This window comes from Rhamphochromis sp. 'chilingali' (assembly GCF_963969265.1).
Source record: "Rhamphochromis sp. 'chilingali' genome assembly, chromosome: 21".
NCBI classification, from domain to species: domain Eukaryota; kingdom Metazoa; phylum Chordata; class Actinopteri; order Cichliformes; family Cichlidae; genus Rhamphochromis; species Rhamphochromis sp. 'chilingali'.
The window spans coordinates 2801708-2827606 of NC_137949.1; the positions used below are offsets into that span (position 1 = coordinate 2801708).

The following is a 25899-nucleotide window of genomic DNA, read 5'->3' on the forward strand; positions in this document are numbered from 1 at the left end:
TAAAAAGTTACATGAACCAGTGTAAATCAACAAGAGCTGGAGTAATAGAATCAAATTTTCCAGCACCAGTAAGAAGGCGAGCCGCAGCATTCTGAATAAGCTGTAGCCTATGAAGAGGAATGGATTAGAGACCAACGTAAAGAGAATTACAATAGTCTAACCTGGAGTTCACAAAAGCGTGGAAGTTTTTCAAGGTCGCTGCGTGGTATATAACACTTAGCTTTAGAAATCTGGCGCAATTGAAAGAAGCCAGATTTAATGTAAATATAATATAATAATAAGTTAACAGTGGGACTATTGACAATAATTCTCTAAATGTTTAAAATCAACAGATTCGTTAACCTCCATCCCTCCTTCATAATAGATTTGGCAAATTCCCTCCCAGGAACTTTACGATAAAAGGAGTCCAAAAAGACCCAGACTGGATTAGCAGTTCCTGTTTCATGACTCTGTACATTGTACATCGTTCCCTCGACTGTAAATAATCTCTCAGTTCCTGCTGCTGCAAAACATCTCCACAGCATAATGTTGTCACCACCATGCTTCACTGGAGGGATGGTATTGGCTGGTGATGAGCAGTGGCTGGTTTCCTCTAGACGTCGTGCGTCTTTGCCTTTTGGCAAACTCCAGGGTGTAAGATGGTAAAATGTGAAACCAGTGAAGTGCTGTGAATACTATATTGACATACTGGAAATATATTGAAGTGTCTAACGTCACCCATCTCTGGTGGAAAATGTACTGAGATGTGTTGTAATGTTAATTGAAGCAGTTCAATTTAAGTTGTAGATTCAAGCTGCTCTTCATATTTTTGGACACCAGATGGCACCGCAGAGGACTGTGTTGAGAAGCTTTGAGTAATGACACCTTTTTCAATACAAGTCTCAGTGTTTCAGAAAGCTTCATTTGGCCGTCACTAATTAAGAGTACCGTGCGCACCAATCTTTAGAACTTGTCTAATTTAGAATTGCTCACCTAAAGGTTTCCCTTTGCTGTTTTATAGCTCCAGGCTTCAGTGATTCCGTGAATGGTGTGGTCAAACCTCGTATTTTGTTGATGGGCTTGAGAAGGAGTGGGAAGTCCTCCATCCAGAAAGTGGTTTTCCATAAAATGTCTCCCAGTGAGACTCTGTTCCTGGAGAGTACTAATAAGATCTGCAGAGAGGATGTCTCCAGCAGCTCCTTTGTCAGTTTCCAGATCTGGGACTTTCCTGGTCAGATTGACTTCTTTGACCCCACTTTTGACTACGAAATGATCTTCAGAGGCACTGGAGCATTAATCTTTGTCATTGATTCACAGGTCAGTTCACAAGGAAATACAGTGAAACAGTATATACTATATACTGTTGTCATGTTACCATAATAGCAAAATGTGATTAAAAGTTTTGTAAATGGAGCAGTAAAAATCCAAAGCTTAACAGATTCACATTTGGCTGATTCCCCCATCCAGGTCCTCTGTGCACTGTTACTTTTTCAGAACAGCTGCTATTAGGGCTGTGAGATATGACAACGTTAAACACAAGTCTATCGTTTCATATTTAACTCTGTTGTTTATTTTGAGCTATCATAGCAAACTGTTTACTGCAGTATTTTTTTCATTGCTTTAGATGACTGTTTGCAATAGTCACCTCGTCACCACAGAAAGACCAGCCAAAACGAATCAAGGAGCTTGTTTGTAAATGAGCAGCCACCAGAACAGAAAACTGTACTGTGCAAATTATGCAGCATACTGGTCCCCATACTGATGATCGGCTCTGCTCTGTGGTAAAATCAAATCTGACTGTACCACATCATTAAAGGCAAGAGAGAACTGAATGGCAGTGGAAGGATTAATAAGAGGGTAATGACATGCTTAGTATACTGCTTAACTTTAATGATGTTTTCAGAATTTGCATATCTGTCAAGTAGGGCTGTGTCATATTATTGTTTGTGGTGATACCATTATAAATGTTTATGTGATAAAGGGTAATTCCGGTTAATCAGAGATATATTATGATATGATATTCTAGACCCAAAATTCATATCTCGATATTTTTTAGCTGGATGGCGATATAAGATATATATCTCGATAATTTTTTTTTTAAGCCATAAAGTAAGAACAAAAAGAGAGTTCTTAGTCAAAGCTGTGTCCCAGATGTCACACAGGCACTTTTATTAACATACAGCACAGATGTACATGAAAAATTACTCAAAATTAAATTATGAGCATTCATTAAATAATAATGCTCCATAAATAAAAGAAAACAAGGTTGTTTTTGTGCTAAACAAAGAGCTCACAATTGTGCAGTCAAAATGTAAACTAAAAGACGCTGAGCGTAATAACAAAGACAGACAGATTTCACAGCTGCTCTGTTCCCAAGTTTTACTGTGTGACTGATAGCCTGGAGTTTGAAATCCGCTTCATAACCACGTCTCTTACAGGTGCCATTTATGGTCCTTATACACACACAATACGGTAATATTACGTTGATGCACAGTACGTATCACTCCGCGAAGCTCCTCGGTAGCCGTAATGCGCCGACAATCTATCAAGCGGTGCAGCTCCGCAGCTTACCAAAGTCGTACTAAAACATTTTTTGACAGATTGCTGAGCGCCGTGTACCACATAAAATCGGTTCGCGGCCATCAAGCACAACCAGAATTCATACATAAGGCGCGCTATCAACTTTTGAGAGAATGAAAGGATTTTAGGGTTAGCGCTGTTAGCTCGTTAGCGCGGTTAGCTCGTTAGCATGTTTAGCTCGTTAGCACGTTGACGCCGTCCAGCCCCACGCATGGGGCGATGCGCAGTAACTCGTTAACGGAGATTTGCCGTGTCCGTCTTGTCGCTGCCTGCACGTGAAGCGATGGGGGAGGAGGGGGAGTTGTCTTCAGTGAAGGCGAGGCGGAGTAACGTTGCGTAGAGACAAAAGTGGACGAAAGAGAGGCAAACTTGCGGCTCCACAACTATAATTATAACGTAACATAGACTATATCGATATAAAGGATATTGTCACATCTTATATCTCGTATAAAAATATATCGATATGTTTTAAAAACTCGATATATCGCCCAGCTCTATGATATTCTACCTGGAAAGTAAGGTTCAGTGGAGTTTTATTTATACAGTGCCAAATCACAACAACATTTGCCTCAAGGTGTATCATAATCTAAGGTAACTCCTACAATAATACAAAGAAAACAGAAAACTTTCAGGGAACTTTTAGAACAGCAAATGCATGAACCAGTTTTTCAGCATAAATCTGAAACATATATTTCTAATTTTTGCTATATTACATAGATAAAGGAAAGGAGTCCTATATGTTTGTTTAATGTGTGCATGACTTGTCCTGACCAAAAATGCCTCCATGATTCCTCACAGACCACAGTGAGGCCATCCAGAGGAATTATATGGCGTGTGAGATTTAAAGTAATCTCAGTTTTGTCCAATTTTATAATTAGAAAATTATATGTCATTCAAACCTTCAGGTCTCTAAGACATGTCCATAATTTAGTTGATTTGTCATCTGTCTTCCTAAATAATTCTAAGTGGGAGACATCTACATTGCAATGAAAGTATATGTAGTATTTTCACACAACATTAACCAGTAGAAGCATATATAATGTAAAAAGTATTGGTCCCAACACGGAAACCTGTGAAACTGCATGGCTAACTTTTATATATGATGAAGACTTCTTATTTACATGATAAAATCCAAATCTCAGTTAGATGGGACTCAAACCTTTGCAGTGCAGTTCCTATAATACCAACACTGTGTGGTAATATACACATATTGCTAAATATATGCAATGTTTGGTTTTCTTCCTGAATACTATCGTTGTTTATATTTACTGCGAGAAGAAACGGTAAAAACGACGTTTTATAAGGAAAACGCTCGAAAGCACTCTCTGTCTGTGAGCAAAAACAAAACCAAAACAAACCCACCCACTATTGGTGGAAAAATGTACCATGTCGACCAATCAAAAAATGATATGGCAACATGGAATTTAGTTGTTTAGGAAGGGGGAAGTTTTAGGAGTGACGGCGGTGTCTTGAGATGTGACAGATTTGCGACGTTTAGCGCAAATCTTGTGTAGTTAATGTGTAGTCTAGTCAATAGTTTTGTTGTGTGTGTCAGAGCAATGAGGCGACTGCTGAATGTTACAGGTGTTACAGGAGTGATACATCTGAAGGAATGATCTTGGTGGGAGGTGATTTCAATTGTACTTTGAAAACAGCTGTCGCCAGACTCCCGGCACACAATGGCCCCAAATCCAAAAAATCTTGTAGTTTATTTATTTATTTATTTTTTTCATTTTTTATTTTTGGGTTTTACAGTTTACGATGCGGGTTACAGGCATTGATTAACACAATTTGCAATAGACCAAACAAAACAGAAACACTGAACAATCGGGAGTGACCAGTAGCCAGATTATTGATTTTAAGATTTGAGAATTAAATTCGGCTTATGTATATTGGTGTATTGGACCCACTTATCCCAGCACGACAAAAAACAACTTACTCTGTTATTCACATATGCCGTTAACTCCTCCATCCTATAAATCTCTAGTGTTATTTCCCACCACAATGATAAAGTTGGTACATCTTGTAATAACCATTTCTTTGTTATACATTTTTTACTTGCAACTAGCAAGGCACTTAGTAAACATTTATCTTTTTTAGACCATTCCTGTGGCGTACATCCAAAAAGAAATGTTTTCATTCCAAAAGGGAATGTACAGTTGAAAATTTCTTGTAGTGTTTCGTGAATGTCTTTCCAATAAGTCCTGATCAAAGAGCAGTCCCACATTATGTGAGCGTGGTGTGCTCGTTGGTGTCCACATTTTCTCCAACATACAGGGGGATTCCCGTCATAATGAGTCTTTTGACAAGGGGTGATAAAGAACCGTATCATAGTTTTCCATCCAAATTCCCTCCATCTTCGTGAGGAAGTGCATTTCCATTGTTGTTCCCATATTTGAGTCCATTCATCCTTTGTTATATACACTCCTCCCTCCTGTTCCCATAATATCTTCACATATTCATTTGAGTGAGAAAGCTTATTTGTAAGAAATGTATACAAAAAGGAAATATGTTTTTTATTTACGTTGCCACTATATGCCTTTTTAAGCATAGCTATCAAATCTACATTAGTGTTCGACGCCACTCTGATTGTTGTCTTAATATGTCTTATTTGCAAGTATCGATAAAAATCCTGCTTTTCCAGATTGTATTTTTGTTTCAATGTATCCAAACTAATTAAGTTCCCATCTTTAGTCAGACTATCGAATGCAGGTAATCCTTTAGCAGACCAACTTTTAAAACGTGAGTCCAATTTATTTGGGGCAAATCAGAGTCATATGCATACTATTTAAATAAAGCCAAGTCCTGTTCCAATTTAAATTCCCTCATAACATTTCTCCATACATTAAGTGTACATTTCACCCAAGGGTTGTAGACCTTGTCTATATATTTTTTAATGTTTAAGTCCATCAGGACAGCTTGTATTGGAAAAGAAAAGATGCTCTCCTCAATATTTTTCCATTGTGCTTTATAGCTTATATCACACCAGTTAATCACAGTCTTCAACTGAGCAGCCCGAAAATAATTTTTTAGTGACAGCAGCCCCCATCCTCCTGTCTTTTTTTGTAATTGTAAAGTTTTAAAACAAACCCTTGGTCTCTTCCCTCCCCGTATAAATCGTGATATAATTTTATTCCCATTCGTTAAATTGGCTTTGATCAATTTGTATTGGTAGTGTTTGGAATAAATACAGTAATCTTGGCAGAATATTCATTTTGATGGATTCAATTCGTGATCGTATAAAGTTAGAAAGGGAATCATGTTCCATCGTTTGATATCATCCACTATTCTCTTCTGCAGGGAACCAAAATTCTCCTCAAATAATTTAGTTAGGTCTTTAGGTATGACAACTCCAAATATTTCAATGATTTTGCTTGCCATCTCATTGGATATTGAGCAACCAAGTGAGCTGGGGGGCTAAAGTTATAGTTAAGTATTTGAGTTTTGGACATATTAATTTTATACCCAGAAAGTTTCCCAAATTTTTGGCATAGATTCATCAGTTCAGGTAGGGAGTTATGTGTTATGTGTGTTAATATCTCATCTGCATAGCAAGCAAGCTTATGTTCCTGTTCTCTAATGTTTATTCCCTTGATGTCTTTGTTTTGTCTGATTGATTGTGCCAGAGGTTCTAAGTATAATGCGAATAAAAGTAGAGACCAAGCGCAGCCTTGTTTATTTCCTCTTTGCAGAGCGAAGCTATTTGAGAGATAACCATTAACTTTAATTCTTGCAGTAGGGTTAGTATATAATGCCTTCACCGTATCAATAATTCTATTATGTAAGCCAAATTTGTTCAAGACTTTGTAAAGAAAGTCCCAATTTACAGAGTCAAAAGTTTTTTCTGCATCGATACTCATAAGCATGTCTTTACTTTTAGATGTTTGTATCTGATTTATTACATGAAGAGTTCTGCGTATATTGTCCTGTGTCTGCTGATTTCTTATGAACCCCGTTTGGTCATTACTAATTAGGTTGGGTAAAGATTCTTCCATTCGTCTGGCAATTATAGAGGTAAACAGTCTGTAATCTATGTTGAGGACAGAGATGGGTGTATATTATTGCTAATATATATTGTAATATATCTATATCACTAAAGCACTTCTGGATGGATGCAAACTGCATTTCGTTGCCCTGTACCTGTGCATGTGCAATGACAATAAAGTTGAATTCTATTCTATTCTATTCTATTCTATATGAGCCACACTCAATTTTGTCTTTACCTTCTTTTGGGATAGCCGAGATGATAGCCTCATTCCAACTCGGTGGGATTTGCGCTTTTTTTAACACCCAGTTGAAAGTAGAGAGTAATATAGGGATCAATTTCTGTTTAAATTCCCTGGTACCACTCTGCGGTATAACCATCGGAGCCCGGTGACTTGTTTGTTTTTAATCTATTGATGGCTTTCATGAGTTCAGTTTCTGTCACTTCTGCAATCATTATTTTATTTTGTTCCTCATTCAAACTTGGTAGGTATAAAGAATTCAGAAAATTGTCAATTTCGTACTCGGCTCCACCTGGAACCTTAGCGTATAATGTTTTATAAAATGATTCAAAGGCTTCCTGTATCTTATGTAGATTAGTCATCATGTTGCCAGTCTCTGGGTGTTTAATTTTAGTTATAGTATTCTCTGCAATTTTCTTTTTAAGTTTCCATGCTAAGAATTTTCATTGATTTTGATACACATTCATAATATTTCTGTTTCAAATATAGTAATTTTCTCTTTATCGCTTGTGTATTCAGCTTATTTATTTCATTTCTGATCATTGTTAGTTGTTTTAGAGTGCTGGTTGAAGGCATTTGTTTATGCTCACTTTCTAATTGTTTTTGAGTCCTTTGTAATTCTGCCATTTTTTTCTCTCGAGCTTTTTTCTAAAAAGAGGCAAATGCTATGATCTTCCCTCTTATGACAGCTTTTAATGCATCCCCATAGTATTGGAGGTGACACTTCTCCGTTATCATTTATTTCAAGGTAATCTTTGAGTTCTTTCATTACTTCTTTCTTAAATTTTACATCTTTAAGCAAAGATGAGTTCAATGTCCATGTTGATGTTTTGGGGTATACGTTTAAATCAATTGTCAGATACTGTGGTGCATGGTCACTTATGTCTATTGTACCCATCTCACATGATTGGATTTTATCCCTATCTTTTCCAAACATCATGAAATAATCTATCCTTGTATAAAGGGAATGTGGAGCTGAGTAATGAGAATAATCTCTCCTTGTAGGGAAACGATTTCTCCATACGTCAATTAAATCTACCTCTTCAAAAAGTGCAGAGACTCTTTTATACAGAGTACTTGATTCCAGCATTCTTCTATTAGAGCTATCTAAATCCGGCCGCAGGCGAATATTCAGATCGCCGCCACAAATCAAGGGGCCTTGGGTTTCTGTCACCATTATATTAATAATTTTTTTAAAGAAACTCAGGTAACTTCCTGGTGGTGCATAAACATTCATTAATGTAACCAGATTACCATCAACCGTTCCCCGAGCCAGTATAAACCTCCCTTCCTTATCCTTAATTTCAGACAACTTTTCAAAATTTAGATCCCTAGAGATTAGGATCATCACACCTCGCCTGCGGCCAGATTTGTATGATGAGGAGAACATGTTTGTAAAGCCCATTCTCTTGAATTTTTCATGTTCTTTATTAGTCAAGTGGGTTTCTTGGAAATATACGATTTGTGCTCGATCTTTCTTCATTTTAGTTAGAATCCTGCTTCGCTTAATAGGATTTGTAAGCCCATTTACATTAAAAGAAATAACCTTAACCTCCTAAGACCCGAACTCTTTCATGGCATGCATTTTTTTACCTGATTTTTGTTTCTGAGAGAAATTAGATCCACATATGAGGATATTAGCTTTAAATTTAGAATAGAACAGATGCAGTATAATGTCCTCATAAGTGAATATCACGCCCTTGTAGAGCTGGGCGATATGAGATTTTTTCATATCACGATATGTTTTTTTCATTTCAGGCGATAACGATATCTATCACGATATAAGCCAAATAACTATATTTGTAAGATTTAAATGTGCCGTTGCTCACAAGTAAAATGTGAAATAATCAGCAGCTTGTTTTGATTTAAATATTTATTTCCCATAATAAGTTCAACAGGGTAGATGTACTTAAGGAACATGAGACTTTTTCAGATAAATAAAGGCAAATATTGCAAACTACACAAAAGGCAGCCGCTAAAGCGTTTAAGTTTCAAAATAGAACAAACGAAACAGACTAAATTGTCAATTCCACTTAGAAACAAAATATTAATTCTAAAAATAAATCTTAGTTTGTTTTACAGAAGAACAGACAAAACTGACTAACTTTTGTCAATATCAAATAAACTGAGAACTAAAAGGAAATTCTCAATCTCTCCTTGTTGTATAGCTGAGCTTTTCAAACAGTTTTAACAGTTACTTTAGTCTGACAAAAGCCGAATGACGAATTAGCGCTTCCAGTCAGAGACTGAGGCTACGTCCACACGTACACGGGTATTTTTGAAAACGGAGATTTTCCGTTTTCATTTTAAAAAATAATCCCGTCCACACATAAAGGCAGAAATGAAGGAAAACGCTGCTATGAACATGCCAAAGCAGCAGGTGGTGCTAGATTCCTAACCGTGCAGAAATGTTGGCCAATCAGAAGTCTAGAAGCCTCGGTGGGAAAAAGTAAACAAAGCTGGGGCATAGAAGCAGAACCAAGTCGTATGTGTGGACGGACAGTAACTGTGTGTATATGTAAGCATTTAAACACTGCAGAGAGTAGAATTAACAGTAACAGTATTGTAGAAATTCATTTCACCGAAACAATAACGTGGCGCACAGTGTGACGCATGCACCAGTTTATTGTATTTCCAGACTTGCTTTCGGCACATTTACAGTGCAGCTACTCTGTTTTTTGTCAGACTTGAAATAGCCGAAATACCTTCACACTACGGAACTTCTATGGCTCTTCCGTTCGACAATCTCTCCGGCGTTGGAACCATCATCTGTTTTCTCTTCGGTCACGCTCGGTTGATTTTTCTAGTCGGCACACTCATTTCCTCCATTACGCGCTGGCTGCTTCCCAAACAAACACACGTGCAGCTTGGCACTTGTGCTGTACGTAACAAGTCACGCGACGTGACGCTGCGGCTGTGATTGGTTCGGCTCTGCGCTACTTAATTTGGATTGGCTGACCTTTTTTTTTTTTTTTTTTTTTAAGAGGACAAGAGCGGCGAGGTCTATCGCGATAGCTTAATTTCTCTATCGAGTAAAAGTTATATCGCGATACATATCGTTATCGTTCTATCGCCCAGCTCTACGCCCTTGTACAGCAAAATTTTTTATTTTTTGTCTAGACATCCCAAAATGTGATGTCCACATACAGTGGGGCAAAAAAGTATTTAGTCAGCCACCGATTGTGCAAGTTCCCCCACCTAAAAGGATGACAGAGGTCAGTAATTTGCACCAGAGGTACACTTCAACTGTGAGAGACAGAATGTGAAAAAAAATCCATGAATCCACATGGTAGGATTTGTAAAGAATTTATTCGTAAATTAGGGTGGAAAATAAGTATTTGGTCACCTCAAACATGGAAAATCTCTGGCTCTCACAGACCTGTAACGTCTTCTGTAAGACGCTTTTCTGTCCCCCACTCGTTACCTGTATGAATGGCACCTGTTTGAACTCATCATCTGTATGAAAGACACCTGTCCACAGCCTCAAACAGTCAGACTCCAAACTCCGCCATGGCCAAGCTTTCGAAGGACACCAGGAAAAGTATTGTAGACCTGCACCAGACTGGGAAGAGTGAATCTACAATAGGCAAGCAGCTTGGTGTGAACAAATCAACTGTGGGAGCAATCATCAGAAAATGGAAGACATACAAGACCACTGATAAGCTCCCTCGATCTGGGGCTCCACGCAAGATCTCATCCCGTGGGGTCAAAATGATCATGAGAACGGTGAGCAAAGATCCCAGAACCACACGGGGGGACCTGGTGAATGACCTGCAGAGAGCTGGGACCAAAGTAACAAAGGTCACCATCAGTAACACACTACAACGGCAGGGAATCAAATCCCGCAGTGCCAGACGTGTTCCGCTGCTGAAGCCAGTGCATGTCCAGGCCCGTCTGAAGTTTGCCAGAGAGCACATGGATGATACAGCAGAGGATTGGGAGAATGTCATGTGGTCAGATGAAACCAAAGTAGAACTTTTTGGTATAAACTCAACTCGTCGTGTTTGGAGGAAGACGAATACTGAGTTGCATCCCAAGAACACCATACCTACTGTGAAGGTGGAAACATCATGCTATGGGGCTGTTTTTCTGCCAAGGGGACAGGACGACTGATCCGTGTTAAGGACAGAATGAATGGGGCCATGTATCGTGAGATTTTGAGCCAAAACCTCCTTCCATCAGTGAGAACTTTGAAGATGAAACGAGGCTGGGTCTTCCAACATGACAATGATCCAAAACACACCGCCCGGGCAACAAAGGAGTGGCTCTGTAAGAAGCATTTGAAAGTCCTAGAGTGGCCTAGCCAGTCTCCAGACCTCAACCCCATAGAAAATCTGTGGCGGGAGTTGAAAGTCCGTGTTGCTCGGCGACAGCCCCAAAACATCACTGCTCTCGAGAAGATCTGCATGGAGGAATGGGCCAAAATACGAGCTCATTGACTGACCCTCTGGGCAGGTCAGGTGTTAATGGGAAGACCTGGTTAAAAATTGCACTACTGTGTTCAGTTATACACCGTTTTGTGATCACTGTTGTTGATATATTTGTGTGGGCTGAGATTTTACTTTCAAAGAAAACACAGTAATGATCAGACAGGCCCACATCAGACACAGTAACCTTTGAAATGCTCAGGCCTTTGGAGATCAGTAGGTCAAGAGTGTGTCCTCTATTATGTGTGGCCTCTGTTACATGCTGAGTCAGCCCAAAGTTGCCCAGAGTGTTACTCAGGTCTTTAGTCCCTTTGTCCTGAGGGTTGTCCACATGAATGTTAAAATCCCCAGCAATAATTACACAGTCAAAATCAACACAGATCACAGACAGCAGTTCACTGAGGTCATTAAAAAAGTCTGTGCAGTATTTGGGAGGCCTGTAAACATTAAGAAACACAACTTTGGATGGGGCCTTCAGCTGTAAAGCCACATATTCAAAAGACTGAAAACTTCCAGGAGATAGCTGCTTACATTGAAATGATTCATTAAATAAGACAGCAACCCCTCCTCCTCTCCTGCTCGCCCTGACCTCACTGATAAAACTGTAGTTAGGAGGGGTCGTCTCGATGAGAACAGCTCCACTGTTACTTTGGTCCAACCAAGTTTCAGTTAAAAACATAAAATCAAGGCTGTGCTCAGTGATTAAATCATTAATTAAAAATGTTTTCCCAGCTAGAGATCTAATGTTTAATAAAGCCAACTTAAGTGTTTTAGAGGTATTACTTGTCCCCTCGTGTTTGGGAGCAGTCTGTGGCACACAAGGTATGTTTACTATGTTTAAAGATCTTTTAGAGTGCAGCTCTCTGTGTTTTGACCAGGCCACATGTCTCCTGTCACCTAAAAGTACAAAAATTTTAAAACCTTCTAGTAAACAGGGTCCCAGCTTCTCCTGGGAAAAGTCATCACTGCCATAATCCTCGCAGCCCGGACCCTTCACACATCACGCATCAGACTGCGGAGACAGGGCATGAAGAGGAACTAAGGGGGGCGAGGCTGGGCAATGTGACTTCGATTGCTCTGTTGAGGGTGGGGCTCGATGGCGAACCTTTGGCCGCTCTGGTGGGGGGTTTATGGGGGACAAAAAGGGATTGGGACGGGGGGTAGATCTGAGCCCAGCATTGACCCGCTCCATCATCTCCTCAGTGAATTTCAGGTGTGGGGAGGAGGGAGAAAGGGAGGGGGAGGAGGGTGATGGCCTGTCAGGGGTTTGGGGGACTGGGGAAGGTCGTGGCACTCATTTTTCATAAAATGAAGTATCAGAACTTGTATAACTTATTGACTGGTCAACTCCCTCTGAGAAACTGAACAATGAACAATAATAACTGCTCAAAACCAAACAGAAAAAAGAAAAACGTGATTCCAAGGTTGGGGTCATTCCTATCAGACCCTGGCACATATGTTGTGTAAGTCCCACCAGCAGGGGGAAGCCTCTCCTTGCTAAAGGATAAGGGCCCCTGATTTCGCCTTTAAGGTGCATTTCTCCATCGTCTCTCTGATAGTCTTAACTATTCATCTAGTAAGGGGAAGGTATCTATTGTCTCACCCACTTTGACAGAGTAGTATATCCTCATTGGTCTCCTGTAGTGGAGGGGGAGCGCCTCCTAAAAATCTGAAACTGCTCACGAATGGCTCTTTCTCTGTGCCCCTCTGAGTCGCACCGCTGCGACATCCCCATCGTCTCCCACGCTGAACTTGACAAGTGCTTGGTTAGGGTTTGCTTCAGTGTGACTTTAGCGATCTGGAATCCCCTGGTTCGCATATCCGCAGTCGCCTCCTCCGCCGTCGAGTAGAGCACAGTTCCATCCTGATAGAAAACCCTCAATTTAGAAGGATAGGGAGTCTGAAATCTTATGTTCTGTTGTTTCAAAGCCCTTTTAGCTTCAGCATAGTCCTTATGTTTCCGCAGGATGGCTGGAGCATAGTCCTGGTCAAAGTATACTCTCTGACCGTTCAACAGGACGGTCCTCTTGGCCCACGCTTTGCGCAAAACTTCCTCCTTTGTAGTAAAGCAGGCAAAACGTATTAATATTGAGCGGGGAGTTTCTTCTCGGTTCCTCGCTGCTCCCAGGGCCCGATGTGATCTCTCGATGCCAAGCTCTGTGCCCTGGGGGAGATCGACACATTCCTTCAATATTTTTCCCAAGAAAGCTGGCATTGAGGAGCCCTCCGCTCCTTCGAGTACGTTGTACAGCCTTAGATTCTTTCGCCGGGCCCAGCTTTCCTGGTCCACAATTTTATTTTCTTGCTCGCTGATGATTTTTAGCATCTTTAGCATCACCTTTTCTGTGTTTTGCACTTGGTCTTCCACTTTTGCAATACGGGTCTCTGCTTCGGTTATCTTATTGTTGACTCTGACCAGGTCATACTTGAAATCTTGGAACTCTCTCTGAAAGTCCCGTATTTCTTCCAGTATCGTGGTTAAAGCAGAATCTTCCTCCGCACTAGCCATAGCATTAGCTTCGTATCGAGGTGGTGACACTGCTGCAGGAAGCCCTTCATTTGTACGTTCCTCTGCCGACCCTTTCTGCTTGTCTCTTTTCCCGATGTTCACCCCGCGTATACCTTTACTGTATGTCGAAAGATTTTTAGTAATTTAGATGCTTTACGGGGGGAAAGAATTAATTATGAGAGAGAGCTACCCGTTAAGTTGCCATTCGGTGGGGTGACATCACCGGAACCTCAAAATCTTGTAGTTTAAATACAATGATTAAGGAATTGGGCCTAGTGGATGTGTGGCGCCAGTTGCACCCCCAAGAAAAAGATTTTACTTTCTATTCACATATACATTGCAGCCATTCAAGGATAGACATGTTTTTAATGCCTAGGACGGACCTTTATAGGACTAGACAGTGTAGCATAGAAGCAATCACTATCTCTGATCACGCCCCAGTTTGTATGAAATTAAGAATGAATCCAAACAATCATTTTAAATATTGAGAGCCAATGTATCTATCTTGAATAATGAAACAACTCGACAAGAACTTCAGAAGAGTCTGACTGAATATATTCAATTCAATGATAATAATGAGGTGTCCCCTTCAATCTTGTGGGAGAGTGCCAAAAGTTATTTGACAGATAATTATAGCAGTTTCATCAAGACTGAAAAAAGAGAGACCAGCAGAACAAACAGAACTAGAAAACAAAATTAAGAAATTAGAAAAAGTTTATGAGGTAACTAAAGACACTGGGACTTTGAACTCATTGAAAGAGCAGAGGAAAAAGCCGACTGCTGGCATTTCAGCTGCGTAAAGAGCAATCAAGTAGGGTTGTTCATAAAATCAAATATCCACACTCCGGAAAAATAGTGTGCCAACCTAACGAAGTTGCAAAAGCATTTTCTCTGTATTACCAGGAATTATATAAAGAAGAAAATGTCCCAAATAAGATTGAAAAGATTGAACAATTTCTTAACCTGATCAATCTTAGTAAACTGTCTCAGGAAGAGGCTGAACTAATAACAAATTCAATCACCATTGAAGAAATAAAAGACAGTATTGGAAAAGTGAAAAACAACAAGTCTCACGGAGTGGATGGACTGCCTGGGGAGTATTACAATTTTTTTGAAAAAGAGCTAACACCATTGTTATGCAAAGTTTATAATTATGCATTATTTAAAGGTGATCCCCCCCAGTCATGGTCTGAAGCTATTATTAGTGTCATCCATAAAGAAAGCAAGGACCGGACTTTATGCATGTCTTATCGCCCTATCAGCTTGCTTTGTGTTGATTTAAAAATTCTTACAGCCATTATTGCAAATAGAATCCAAAAACATAAAAAAAATAGTGAAACCTGACCAAACAGGTTTTATTTCCCATAGGCAAGGTTCAGATAATGTTAGAAGGGCCCTCAATCTTCAGATTATGGCACAGGAAAGGGACACCTCATCAATGTTCTTGAGCCTGGATGCGGAAAAGGCCTTTGACCGGGTAGATTGGGACTTCCTGCAACAGATTCTCAGGCACATGGGCTTCAATGAGACTTTTATCTCATGGGTCCAAACACTATATAAAAATCCAACCCTCTCCTACAAGGAATTAGAGATGAAACCAATACACAACATAAGCTGTCACTTTTCGCAGATGATATTCTGCTATTTTTAGAGAATCCGGTCACCTCTGTCCCGGCCCTTCTGAGCAACCTTAGAGATTATGGTACAGTGTCGGGTTATAAAATAAATACAAATAAATCTGAGGCGTTAATGATTGTTGGCAACTGGCCCACACAGCTAGATCATCTTGTATCTTTTAGACACTCCAAACAGGGCTTCAGATACTTGGGGGTAATTATTACTCCTAAAACCAATCAGTTACTTGCACTCAATTATGATCGGATGTTCAAGGAGATTAAGGGGGACTTGGACAGATGGAACCTACTCCCACTCACTTTTATGGGGAGGATTGAATGTATAAGGATGAATATTCTTCCACGCCTACTATTCCTATTTCAGAACCTACCCATTTTGATCCCACAGTCTGCATTCAAATTATTAGAAAGCATTACATCTAAATTTATCTGGCAGAATAAACGACCAAGGGTCAGAGTCAAAATCTTAATGTCTGGAAAAGAAAAAGGGGGCCTCAAGTTGCCTAACTTCAGAATGTACTATTGGGCAGCTCAATTAAAATCAATGGCTGTCTGGATTATTCATGATTCAGAAACGCAGTGGGTATCTATGCGTGCAGTGTTTAAAGCGTGGAAGTACTGACCTTATTTTGAGTTTGATTCCATAAAAAGTGACAAAAACATTAGTGTCCGCTGTGCGTGGGAAGAAAACTTCTTTTTACAGCGAAAAAAACCCCTACACTTCCAAGCAAGCACTGGGAGTGCGCTACCACGTAATGGGAAACTCACAGAGAAACTCGCGGATTCTTCAACTGACCGCTGCACACCTGCACCAGGGTAAACCTCCGTCTACGCCACTCCTGCTTTACAGGTGAAAATAGAGCAACAGGACCGCTGAGTCTTTGATGTTATTTATTTTCTGCTGTGTTTTACTTGCATCTATTTGAAAGAGTGAGTGTAAACACACACAAAAAATATATTTTATGTGCTATAATGTGCAGAAAATAAGTTTAAATGTTAAACAAATTTCTTCCAGTCAGAGAATGTTGCATATAATTAAATTTTTGCTTGATGCATAAAGTTAAAAGATTAAAACTAATAAAACAAGTTTTAAAAAGAGACTTTTCCATTTGATTACATTTTGTATGATGGATTATGCAGAAAAAGTAGAATTGGGCTGAAAGATCTATCACTTTATCACCTATTCAGGTTGTAAATCGTGTTTTTAAAAAGTAACTAAGTAATTAATTACTTTTGAAAATAAGTAATCAGTAAAGTAATGGGATTACTTTTTGGGGAAGTAATCGGTAATTAGTTACTGATTACTTTTTTCAAGTAACTTGACCAACACTGTTAATGAGTGCAAGAAGCTTCTGCACAACAAACGTATTGGTTTCTCCTTGTTCTATCCAGCAGTGCTTGTTGTGAAAGCTCCTCAGGGATCCTGTCACTTCGAGGACCATAAAAAAGCAATGACTTTCATTCACTCCATGGTGTAAAACCGGTTTGTTTGCTTGTTTGTTTTTGTCCTTTTTTTGTTGTTCTGTTTCTTCTTTTACCTGTCGGTTCTGTTTATTTTCTGGGTAGTAATATTCTCCTGTGTTTTTTGTTTTGTTTTTTTTTTTTTTCCTGGACCCCGAAGTACTGGAACAGCTCGTGGCTCCTGGTTTTATTAATTGAGTTTTGATTATGTTTAGAGAGAGATACAAATGATGATTATTACGTGCTCGTTTTATTTTCGTATTAAGGACTATTCTGGAGGTTAACTTGGACCTCTTCTCTAAACTGAAATTGACACAAGGTGGAGCGGTGAGTTCATACCCTTAGGGGATCTATTGTACTGTGTCCATTCTCAGTGTTTGTTAAATTCTATTATAAGCATTAAACTAGAACAAAGTTTGGTTTGGATTTTACATAAGATTAAAACTTTGGGTGTAAGATTCAAATAATCATTTATTTAAAGCTAGACATTTTAAATGAGAATAAGAAAGAAAAGTATGTCTTTGTGCCCCCTTTTCCCTGTTCGTGCCCTATCGGCCCCCCTGGCTAAACTTTGCTAGATCCGCCCCTGCACAGTTACAGCCGTCAGCTGCGTAGAAAAGGATCCTGGTCTAGAAAGTAATATTAAATAAATTCTAACAACAGCTTATCAAGGTTAAACGTGCTGCTGTTGTTCAGCCGCTGGTTTCCTCTTTCTGGTGCAAAGTGGGCCAAAAACAAACAAGAGAGACGGACTCACGGCAGAAAAGCCGATCAGCTGATCATTAAGCAGTTTCATGATTGAATTAGCAGCAGGAGAGAGACAGTCGCTCCATATATCGGTTGTTAAGTTTAACGCGGGAATGCTTTACAAACATTCAGAGATGAACTTGCACACTTGCTTTACTTCTCTCTGGGATGACTTCCTCAGAGATGAAATGCTGGTTTGGTAGCGAGGCTACAAATACACACAGCCGCTCTATCACGTGACCACACTGCTCCAACGTGCTACGGTTATGAGCCGAGTTACGCCGTGTCGCCAGTTTTGTGAGGTGCTTTTTTGATATTTAATGGATCGGATTACACTTTTTATTTCTCATTGATTCTCAATTTGTTCTGTTGTTGTTACTGGGAATGTCCATTCTGTTATCTTTTTTTTTTTTTTTTTTTTATATTAAAATCTAATAAAGTTTGAGACATAAAAAAAAAGAATACTCTTAAAAGTTTTGCTCGGCTAAGGGCTAAATATGCTTTATCCCCAGGGGACCATTTTAGATACTTACAGTTAATGGACTACATTACAAAGCATAAAGATTGGGACAATATTAGAAGAGAACTAATCGGCTTAGAAAACCATTTTATAAAACTGCTTGAAAAGTCGGGTACATTGAAAAACCAAGTGTCTTTGATCTACCCGAAACTGCTGATTGACATGTCTGATAATACCTATCATATAAAACAACAATGGGAAATGGAACTCAATATAATTTTGGATGATGTCACATGGGAGAGTGTCTGCTGTGGCTGCCACAGAGGGGCGGGTAGTCAAATGTGGAAGGAATTTGACTGGAAGGTTAAATTAAGGTTTTTTAGAACTCCACTGAAAACCTTTCTATTTAAAAATAGATAAAGAAAAATGATAACAATTCACTGTCTCAAACCAGAAACACCCACAGTTTTTTTTTAGTTTTTTTTTTTTTTAAGAATAGAATAGCCTTTATTGTCATTGTACAGAGTACAACGAAATTGGAGTGCCACTCCCTTGGTGCAAGTTTCAATAATAAATATAAATGTAAAATATAAAAAGTACAAAAAAACAATCGTGAGTACTCAAACAATAGTATGTACAATATATACAGGATGCAGCATTAATATAATGACAGTATGAATAGCAGCATAATATAATGACCGTGACGGTATGGAATAGGTTCAATTGTTTTTGTGCTTCTTTACTACGGTGATAGCTCTGGGAAAGAAGCTATCCCTGAATCTGTTTGTCCTGGTTTTATGTGACCTGTACCGTCGGCCTGACGGTAATAGTTCAAACAGTTGGTTGCTGGGGTGAGAGTGGTCCTTGATGATATTGCCAGCTCTGCTGAGGTACTGAGAGTTTGCAGTGACCTCCAGGCTGGGCAGAGAGCAGCCAGTGATCTTTCCTGTCCGCAGCTGAGCACCCTGCATACCATGTTGTTATGCTGTACGTTAGGATGCTCTCTATGGTGGCTCTGTAAAATGTCACCAGCAGCCTCTCCTCCAGGTTGTTCCTCCTGAGCACTCTCAGAAATTGGAGACGCTGCTGGGCCTTTTTAACCACCGCCGTGGTATTTGCAGTCCAGGAGAGGTCATCAGAGATGTGCATGCCCAGAAACCTCATGGAGTGTACCCTCTCCACACAGTTCCCGTGGATGTAGAGTGGGGCCGGGTCTGCTCTGCCCTTCCTGAAGTCCAAGATAAGTTCTTTAGTTTTTGTGGTGTTCAGTTGGAGGTTGTTAACTGAACACCACTCAGTCAGTCTGTTGACCTCATCTCTGTAGTCCGACTCATCCCCCCTTGAGATGAGTCCAACCACTGTGGTGTCATCCGCGAACTTTATGATGGTGTTTGAGAGATGGGTAGGGGAGCAGTCGGATGTGTAGAGCGTAAACAGGAGGGGACTCAAAACACATCCTTGTGGAGACCCGGTGCTGAGTGTGATGGTGCTGGACCGGTGGGGTCCGAGTCTGACAGACTGTGGTCTATTTGTCAGGAAGTCCTTGATCCAGAGGCAGATGGGGGTGGAGAGTCCCAGGTGAGACAGTTTCTGGACCAGGATCTCCGGGATGATATGGGTGAATGCTGAGCTAAAGTCCAGGAAGAGCATTCTCACATAGCTTCCTCTGTGCTCCAGGTGACTCAGCACTGCGCTGTGGAAATAAGCTATGGTGATAGCGTCCTCGGTGGATCGATTTGTCCTGTAGGCAAATTGGTGGGGGTCCAGAGTGGGAGGCAGACCGGCCCTGATGTGCTGACAGACCAGTCTCTCAAAGCACTTCATCACTACAGGCGTAAGTGCAACAGGCCTGTAGTCATTTGGGCTGGACACAGCTGTCTTCTTGGCGATGGGGATGATGGTGGAGGTTTTGAGGCAGGGCGGGACGGTGTTTGATGACAAGGAAAGGTTGAAGATTTTAGTGAAGACTCAGTTCGTCAGCACATGCTCTGAGAACCTTTCCATGTATTCCATCAGGACCTGCCGCCTTCCTGGGATTCACTGACCTTAGAACACACCTCACTTGGTGCTCCCTAAGTGTTAGTGTGCCAGTGCTGGGGGCGGGTGGAAGTGGTGTGGCAGCTGAGGGCTTGGTCGTCTCAAAGTGGGCGAAGAAACGGTTTAGATCCTCAGCCAGCGAGGCATCAGTCCTAGATGTCGCCTGGTTATTGCTTCTGTAGTTGGTAATGTGATTGATCCCCTGCCACATTTTTCTGGGGTCGTTGTCAGCAAAATGATCTTCAATCCTTCTTCTATAGGCAGCCTTAGCTTTCCTGATGCCTCTACTCAGGTCTGCCCTGGCTGCCCTATACGCAGCCCTGTCCCCTGACTTGAAGGCAGTGTTGCGGCTTTTTAGGAGGGATTGCACTTCGCTATTCATCCAGGGTTTCTGATTTGGAAACACCCTGACCCTTTTGTTGACGGTGACATTGTCAACACAGTTCCTGATGTACGAGAGTACAGTGTCCGTGTACTCCTGGAGGTTGTGGCTGGAGAATAAATCCCATACAGTTGTTGAGAAGCAGTCCTGCAGTTGAGAGAGGGCTCCTTCAGGCCAGGTTTTTATTGTCTTTGTCTGGGGCTTTGTTTTTCTCAGCAGGGGGTGTAGGTGGGGGTGAGGGACATGCAGAGGTGGTCAGATCCAGCCAGGTGGGGGAGGGGTGTCGCTCTGAAAGCATGCCTGATGTTTGATGTATGCATCACGTGATAGAGCGGCTGTGGCATGCGGGACCTCTTGGTGGTCTGGATAGCATTTGGAGCTTCGCTAGCAACCCGGCATTTCATCTCCGACAAAGTTATCCCTGAGAGAAGTAAAGCAAGTGTGTAAGTTCATCTCTGAATGTTTGTAAAGCATTCCTGCGTTAAGCTTAACAAACGATATATGGAGCAACTGCCTCTTCTTGCTGCTACTTCAATCATGAAACTGCTGATCGGCTTTTCTGTCGCGAGTCCGTCTCTCTTGTTTGTTTTTGGCCCACTTTGCACCAGAAAGAGGAAACCAGTGGATAAACAACAGCAGCACATTTAAGCTTGATAAGCTGTTGTTAGAATTTATTTAGTATTACTTTCTACACCAGGATCTTTTTCTACGTAGCTGACGCTGGTAACTGTGCAGGGGCGGATCTAGCAAAGTTTAGCCAGGGGGGCCGATAGGGCATTAATAGGGAAAAGGGGGCACAAAGACATACTTTTCTTTCTTATTCTCATTTAAAATGTCTAGCTTTTAATAAATAATTATCTGACACCCAAAGTTTTAATTTGATGTAAAATGAATAGAAATCAATTACTGTATATAGTGACTGTTAAGTCGAATATACCCTAGTAAACTATAGTACTTTTTCCTTTGGGAATGTACCATCTGTGCAGTCTGCAATTCTGTTGAAGAAAGATGTTGAATCTATTTAATATTTTAATATATTGAAAAATAATTGATTTCTGTGCATTTTTTTTTCACACTGCATCAAATTAAGGTTGATTACGTCGATTAAGCATCATGAGGTGGAGCGTGAGGGGTGGTTCCCTATTTTTTATTTATTTATTTTTGTTGTTGCTGGGAGTTGGAACCCTATTAGTTAGGTTGCTTAATATTTACGCTAAGTACTCTTTAAAATACCAGAATAGGGAGGATGGTGTAGGTTTAAGTTTATTAGATTGATCAGTATTGCTGAACTATGAAATTTATTTTTTTTACATACAGGTATAACAGAATAGCTTTAGTGTAGTTGTTGTTTTAAACTTGAGTTATGAACTTATACAAAATGCAGCAAGATATTTAAAAAAACAGTTTTGTTGATTAAAAAACACTATATCGGATTCATATCGGTATCGGCAGATATCCAAATTTATGATATCGGTATCGGACATAAAAAAGTGGTATCGTGCCATCTCTAATATGTATATGTGTATATATGTTTTTCCTTTTAAATTAAGTTTTTGAATATCCCGCACCATTATATACTGCAGATTTGGTCTCGGGTCATGTTGTTGATGTGAACTGCCTTGTTATTTTTGGCAATAAAAGTTTAAAAAAAAAAACCCCACCTTGGCTGCATTTCTAGGTAAACAGCTGTAAAAAATGTTGTTGTTTGCATAACTCTGTTACTTTTTTGAAGAAGTAACAATATAATTAATTACCCAACATTGGTCATTATATACTGTATTTTGCAGACAGATAGTTACAGGACTCTCTCCCAGACCACAGACTCATACTCATAATACAAGTCAGAGCTTTATAAAAGCTAAAGTTTTGTTTTCAAAATTGGAGTTCAAGTTACTTCCAATAGTGTTAACATACTACACAGGTCATGAACAAGATTTTTTAAAATTTTCATTGTAAGTGGGCTAAAGCAGTTAATTAAAAGTAGTCTAACATAAATGCTGTAATTTTGTTATTTTAATAAACCAGGTAACTTGGATGGATTGGATGCTGGCGTGACCACAGTGCACACGTCTAATGTTGCTCACAGTGGTCCAAGGGACCGCTCAGGGAGTTTTTGTGTTCGCTCAGACACATGAAAAATTAGAGGGAACATTGATCACTAGTAACCTTCACTAGTTCTGTTTCTGTGCTATGATGAACCCTAAATCATTTTTAATACTTAAGTTTTAATGGTGATTTTTTTAACAGACTTTTGTGGATGGGCTTTAACTGACATGTTTGTGTGATGGCTTGAAGTTAGTTCATGGAGATCAGTAGGAGAGAAAAGGAGAAGGGGAATATAAATGGAGGTGTGGCAAGGTGGGAGGACTTAAGGCGCATGCACACATACACGCACAGCCCACCGTGGCAGTCATATATCTTGCTTTTTTTCCTAGATTCCTAGATACTTAACCTTTGCAAAATTGAGGTATCCTTGTACTAAGAAACAAGAAAATCCAATTCGGCTGTAATGCTGGTGCAGTGTTTAGCTCAAGTAAAAAACATTTTGTGTTCTAAATTCTTGTTTATTGGGGCTGTTTGTTTTATTTTGGTACAGGACTTACCTTTTTCAACTACTGGGATTGAAGTGTCATGCTTAGTTCAAGGGGTTTAAAATCAAGTTAAAATTTAGTCTACTTCTTGCTTTTTGATGAACAGTTTGTAAGAGCTTAGACTAAAAGGAATTTCTCTTTTCATGACAGGATGACTATGTGGAAGCTCTGAGTAGACTGCATCTCACAGTGACCAGGGCTTACAAAGTAAACCCAGATATCAGCTTTGAAGTGTTCATTCACAAAGTGGATGGCTTGTCTGATGACCACAAGATCGAGAAGCAGAGGGATATCCACAAACGAACCAACACTGACCTCACAGATGCAGGTCTGGAGCAGATACATCTAAGGTTGTGCATCAACTAAAGCTTATAAAGGGATTTTGAGTTTGAGGTTTGGATTAATTATATGCATAGATTTTTTTAAAAAGTGGTATTAAGCAACAGTACTTTTTTGAAGGTCTTTCATAAAATATTTGGATATTGGCTGCATTATTGGGTACTTGTTCATTCATGATTCAATTCAGTTAATTAATAGTTCTTTCCCCTTTTAAACACCTCTTTCAACTTTCAATCTTTTCTTTTTTGTATATTAGTTCAGTTGTTGTGTACATATTTAAAAGCCACAGAATTAATTAACGGTCATTTTGTGCTTATGATGTTTATGTAAATCTGTGACAGTGCTAGATATTACATGTTGGTAAAGCAAAACACCTTGCTATTTCGATTATTGCTCACTAATCAATGGAGAGGTGCATTTAAGTGCTAAAAGGGTTAAATCAGAAGTAAGTTGCAATTTTGGCATCATGAGTTTGGCTGTAAAACTGCATGCTTCTAACAACTTGTTAATCACTAGTCATTAGCTAGTGATATCCTAGATAATCCTCCTTTCTGAAACTGTAATGATCTGAAAAGAGTGACTGAAAACATAATCTCAATAGCAGAGTGTTGACCGAGGTCCATTAGATTTGTATAGGAATGAAAGTATTTTTGCAACGAACTCAACTGTCACTGTCACAACACCCACCAGCCCTGGGTTTGAGGAGGGAGATGACCCACGCATGATCCTGGAAGTCTTCTAAGCCACGCTGGAAGTGTACTTGTGGCTTGGAAGAAAAATGGTCACTCGGCCTGTTGCCTCTGCTTTCTGGGGAGGCTCGGGTAGTGATCTACTTCTTCCTTCCTCAGTTTTGAGGGCATCAGGCAGGTAGTCCTGGACTGACCAGGTACTCAATACGGTATGGATGTAATTAAAGAAAACCGTGAGGAAGGTCTAAAACCCATCTAAAAATGAAATTTAATGTTGCCACCCTGAATCTAAGAAAAAACTGCCTTCTCCACTATGTACGGTTTGTAGCATTTTGTCATACTTCCGCTTGGCTTGTTCAGAACCACAGCCACCTTCCATAACCTCATGGACTGGCTCTTGCGTCCACATGCTGCATATACTGCTGCTTACTTGATGATCAACAGCGACATCTGGGCGGATGATATTTAGTTGAGTGGCTACGGTGCTGGAGTCATAGCCAACCTCAAAAAGTCTGTCTCCCACCGTCCAAACGAACCCCCCAAACAGATAAGACGGGGCAATTGTGGCTCAAGAGTTGGCAGTTTGTCTTGTAATTGGAAGGTTGCCGGTTCAAGCCCCGGCTCCGACAGTCTCGGGTGTTGTGTCCTTGGGCAAAACACTTCACCCGTTGCCTACTGGTGGTGGTCAGAGGGCCCGGTGGCGCCAGTGTCAGCAGCTTCTGTCGGTGTGCCCCAGGGCAGCTGTGGCTACAATGCAGCTTGCCGTCACCAGTGTGTGAATGGGTGGATGACTGAATGTAGTGTAAAGCGCGTTGGGGTCCATAGGGACTAAGTAAAGCACTATACAAATACAGGCCATTTACCATTTTACTACCTCCAGTTTGCGCTTGACTTCACGGAAAAAACAAGCCCTTTAACTGACCTTGCCTGAAAGGGTGTCCTAGATTTGGTCCAGTGAATGGCGCGGTGCCAGGCATGCTCTCTTTGGGGAACCCCTGCCCCGTGCTCCTAACTTTCCCTCCCTCCCTTTCATTCTGCTGATGGATGCCTTGAACAGAGGGTTGGGGGCCGTTTTGTCACAGCAGGTAAGTGAGATCGACCACCCTATTGTGTTCGTCAGCCGGAAGAGGAAGTCCCGATACAGCACAGTGGAGAAGAACAGTCTAGCAATCTTGCAGGCAGTCGACCCTCTTCGTTATTGCCTCCTGGGACGCTCATTCATCCTCTGTTCCGACCATGCCCCCTGCAATGGCTCCACCGCATGAAGAATACCGATGCCTGGGTCACTCAGTGGTATTTGGCTCTCTGGCTATTTAAGTTCAAGTTGGTCCATAGGCGAGGGGTGCAGATAGTCGTGGCTGATTTCCTCTCCTGCTCGCGGGGGTGAGGGAGTAAGCTCATCTGGTTGTGTCCCCGGCCTAAGTTGGGCAGTGGGGTATGTGGCGGGTTGTGGTCTCCGGCTCTGCTGCAGAGGAGCAGTTTTTCAGTTGGTTCAGGGCTGGTGCCAGGGAGGCTGGCATGGCAGCTGGGGCTGATTGAATAATCAGTTTTTCCTTATATCAGGAGATTGTTGGGAACAAGACAGGTGAAAAACTGCACAGCAGTCTGAAAACTAAAATCACTGAAAACAAAATGCCACAAACCCTGTGATACTATGTATGTGTTGGTCACAGTGCGGTTCACTTAAGCAGATGTGAGCAGAGTAATAAAACTTAGGTGTCAACCAAAGAGAAAAAAACCACCCCATTATGCTTTGGAGTTGGTGGTCTCAGCCCAGTTCATAACGAACTCCAGGGTGGTTAGTTTACAGTGTGAACATGATTCCGCCTTGAGCCGAC

General features: G+C 40.6%; 1 protein-coding gene across 3 annotated transcripts in view; it reads left to right on the top strand.

Moving 5' to 3' along the window:
• The window catches only part of rragd (ras-related GTP binding D), a 76007-nt gene that overhangs the window by 7387 nt on the left and 42721 nt on the right, over positions 1 to 25899 (top strand). For all 3 annotated transcript variants that reach the window (XR_013970291.1, XM_080870964.1, XM_080870965.1), the window contains exons 2-3: positions 1001 to 1296; positions 23184 to 23383. Coding sequence is in view for 2 of the 3 variants with exons in the window: in XM_080870964.1 (XP_080727090.1) it covers positions 1001 to 1296; positions 23184 to 23383 (496 nt within the window). In the remaining variant the exon portion in view is untranslated. The remainder of the gene's footprint in view (positions 1 to 1000; positions 1297 to 23183; positions 23384 to 25899) is intronic.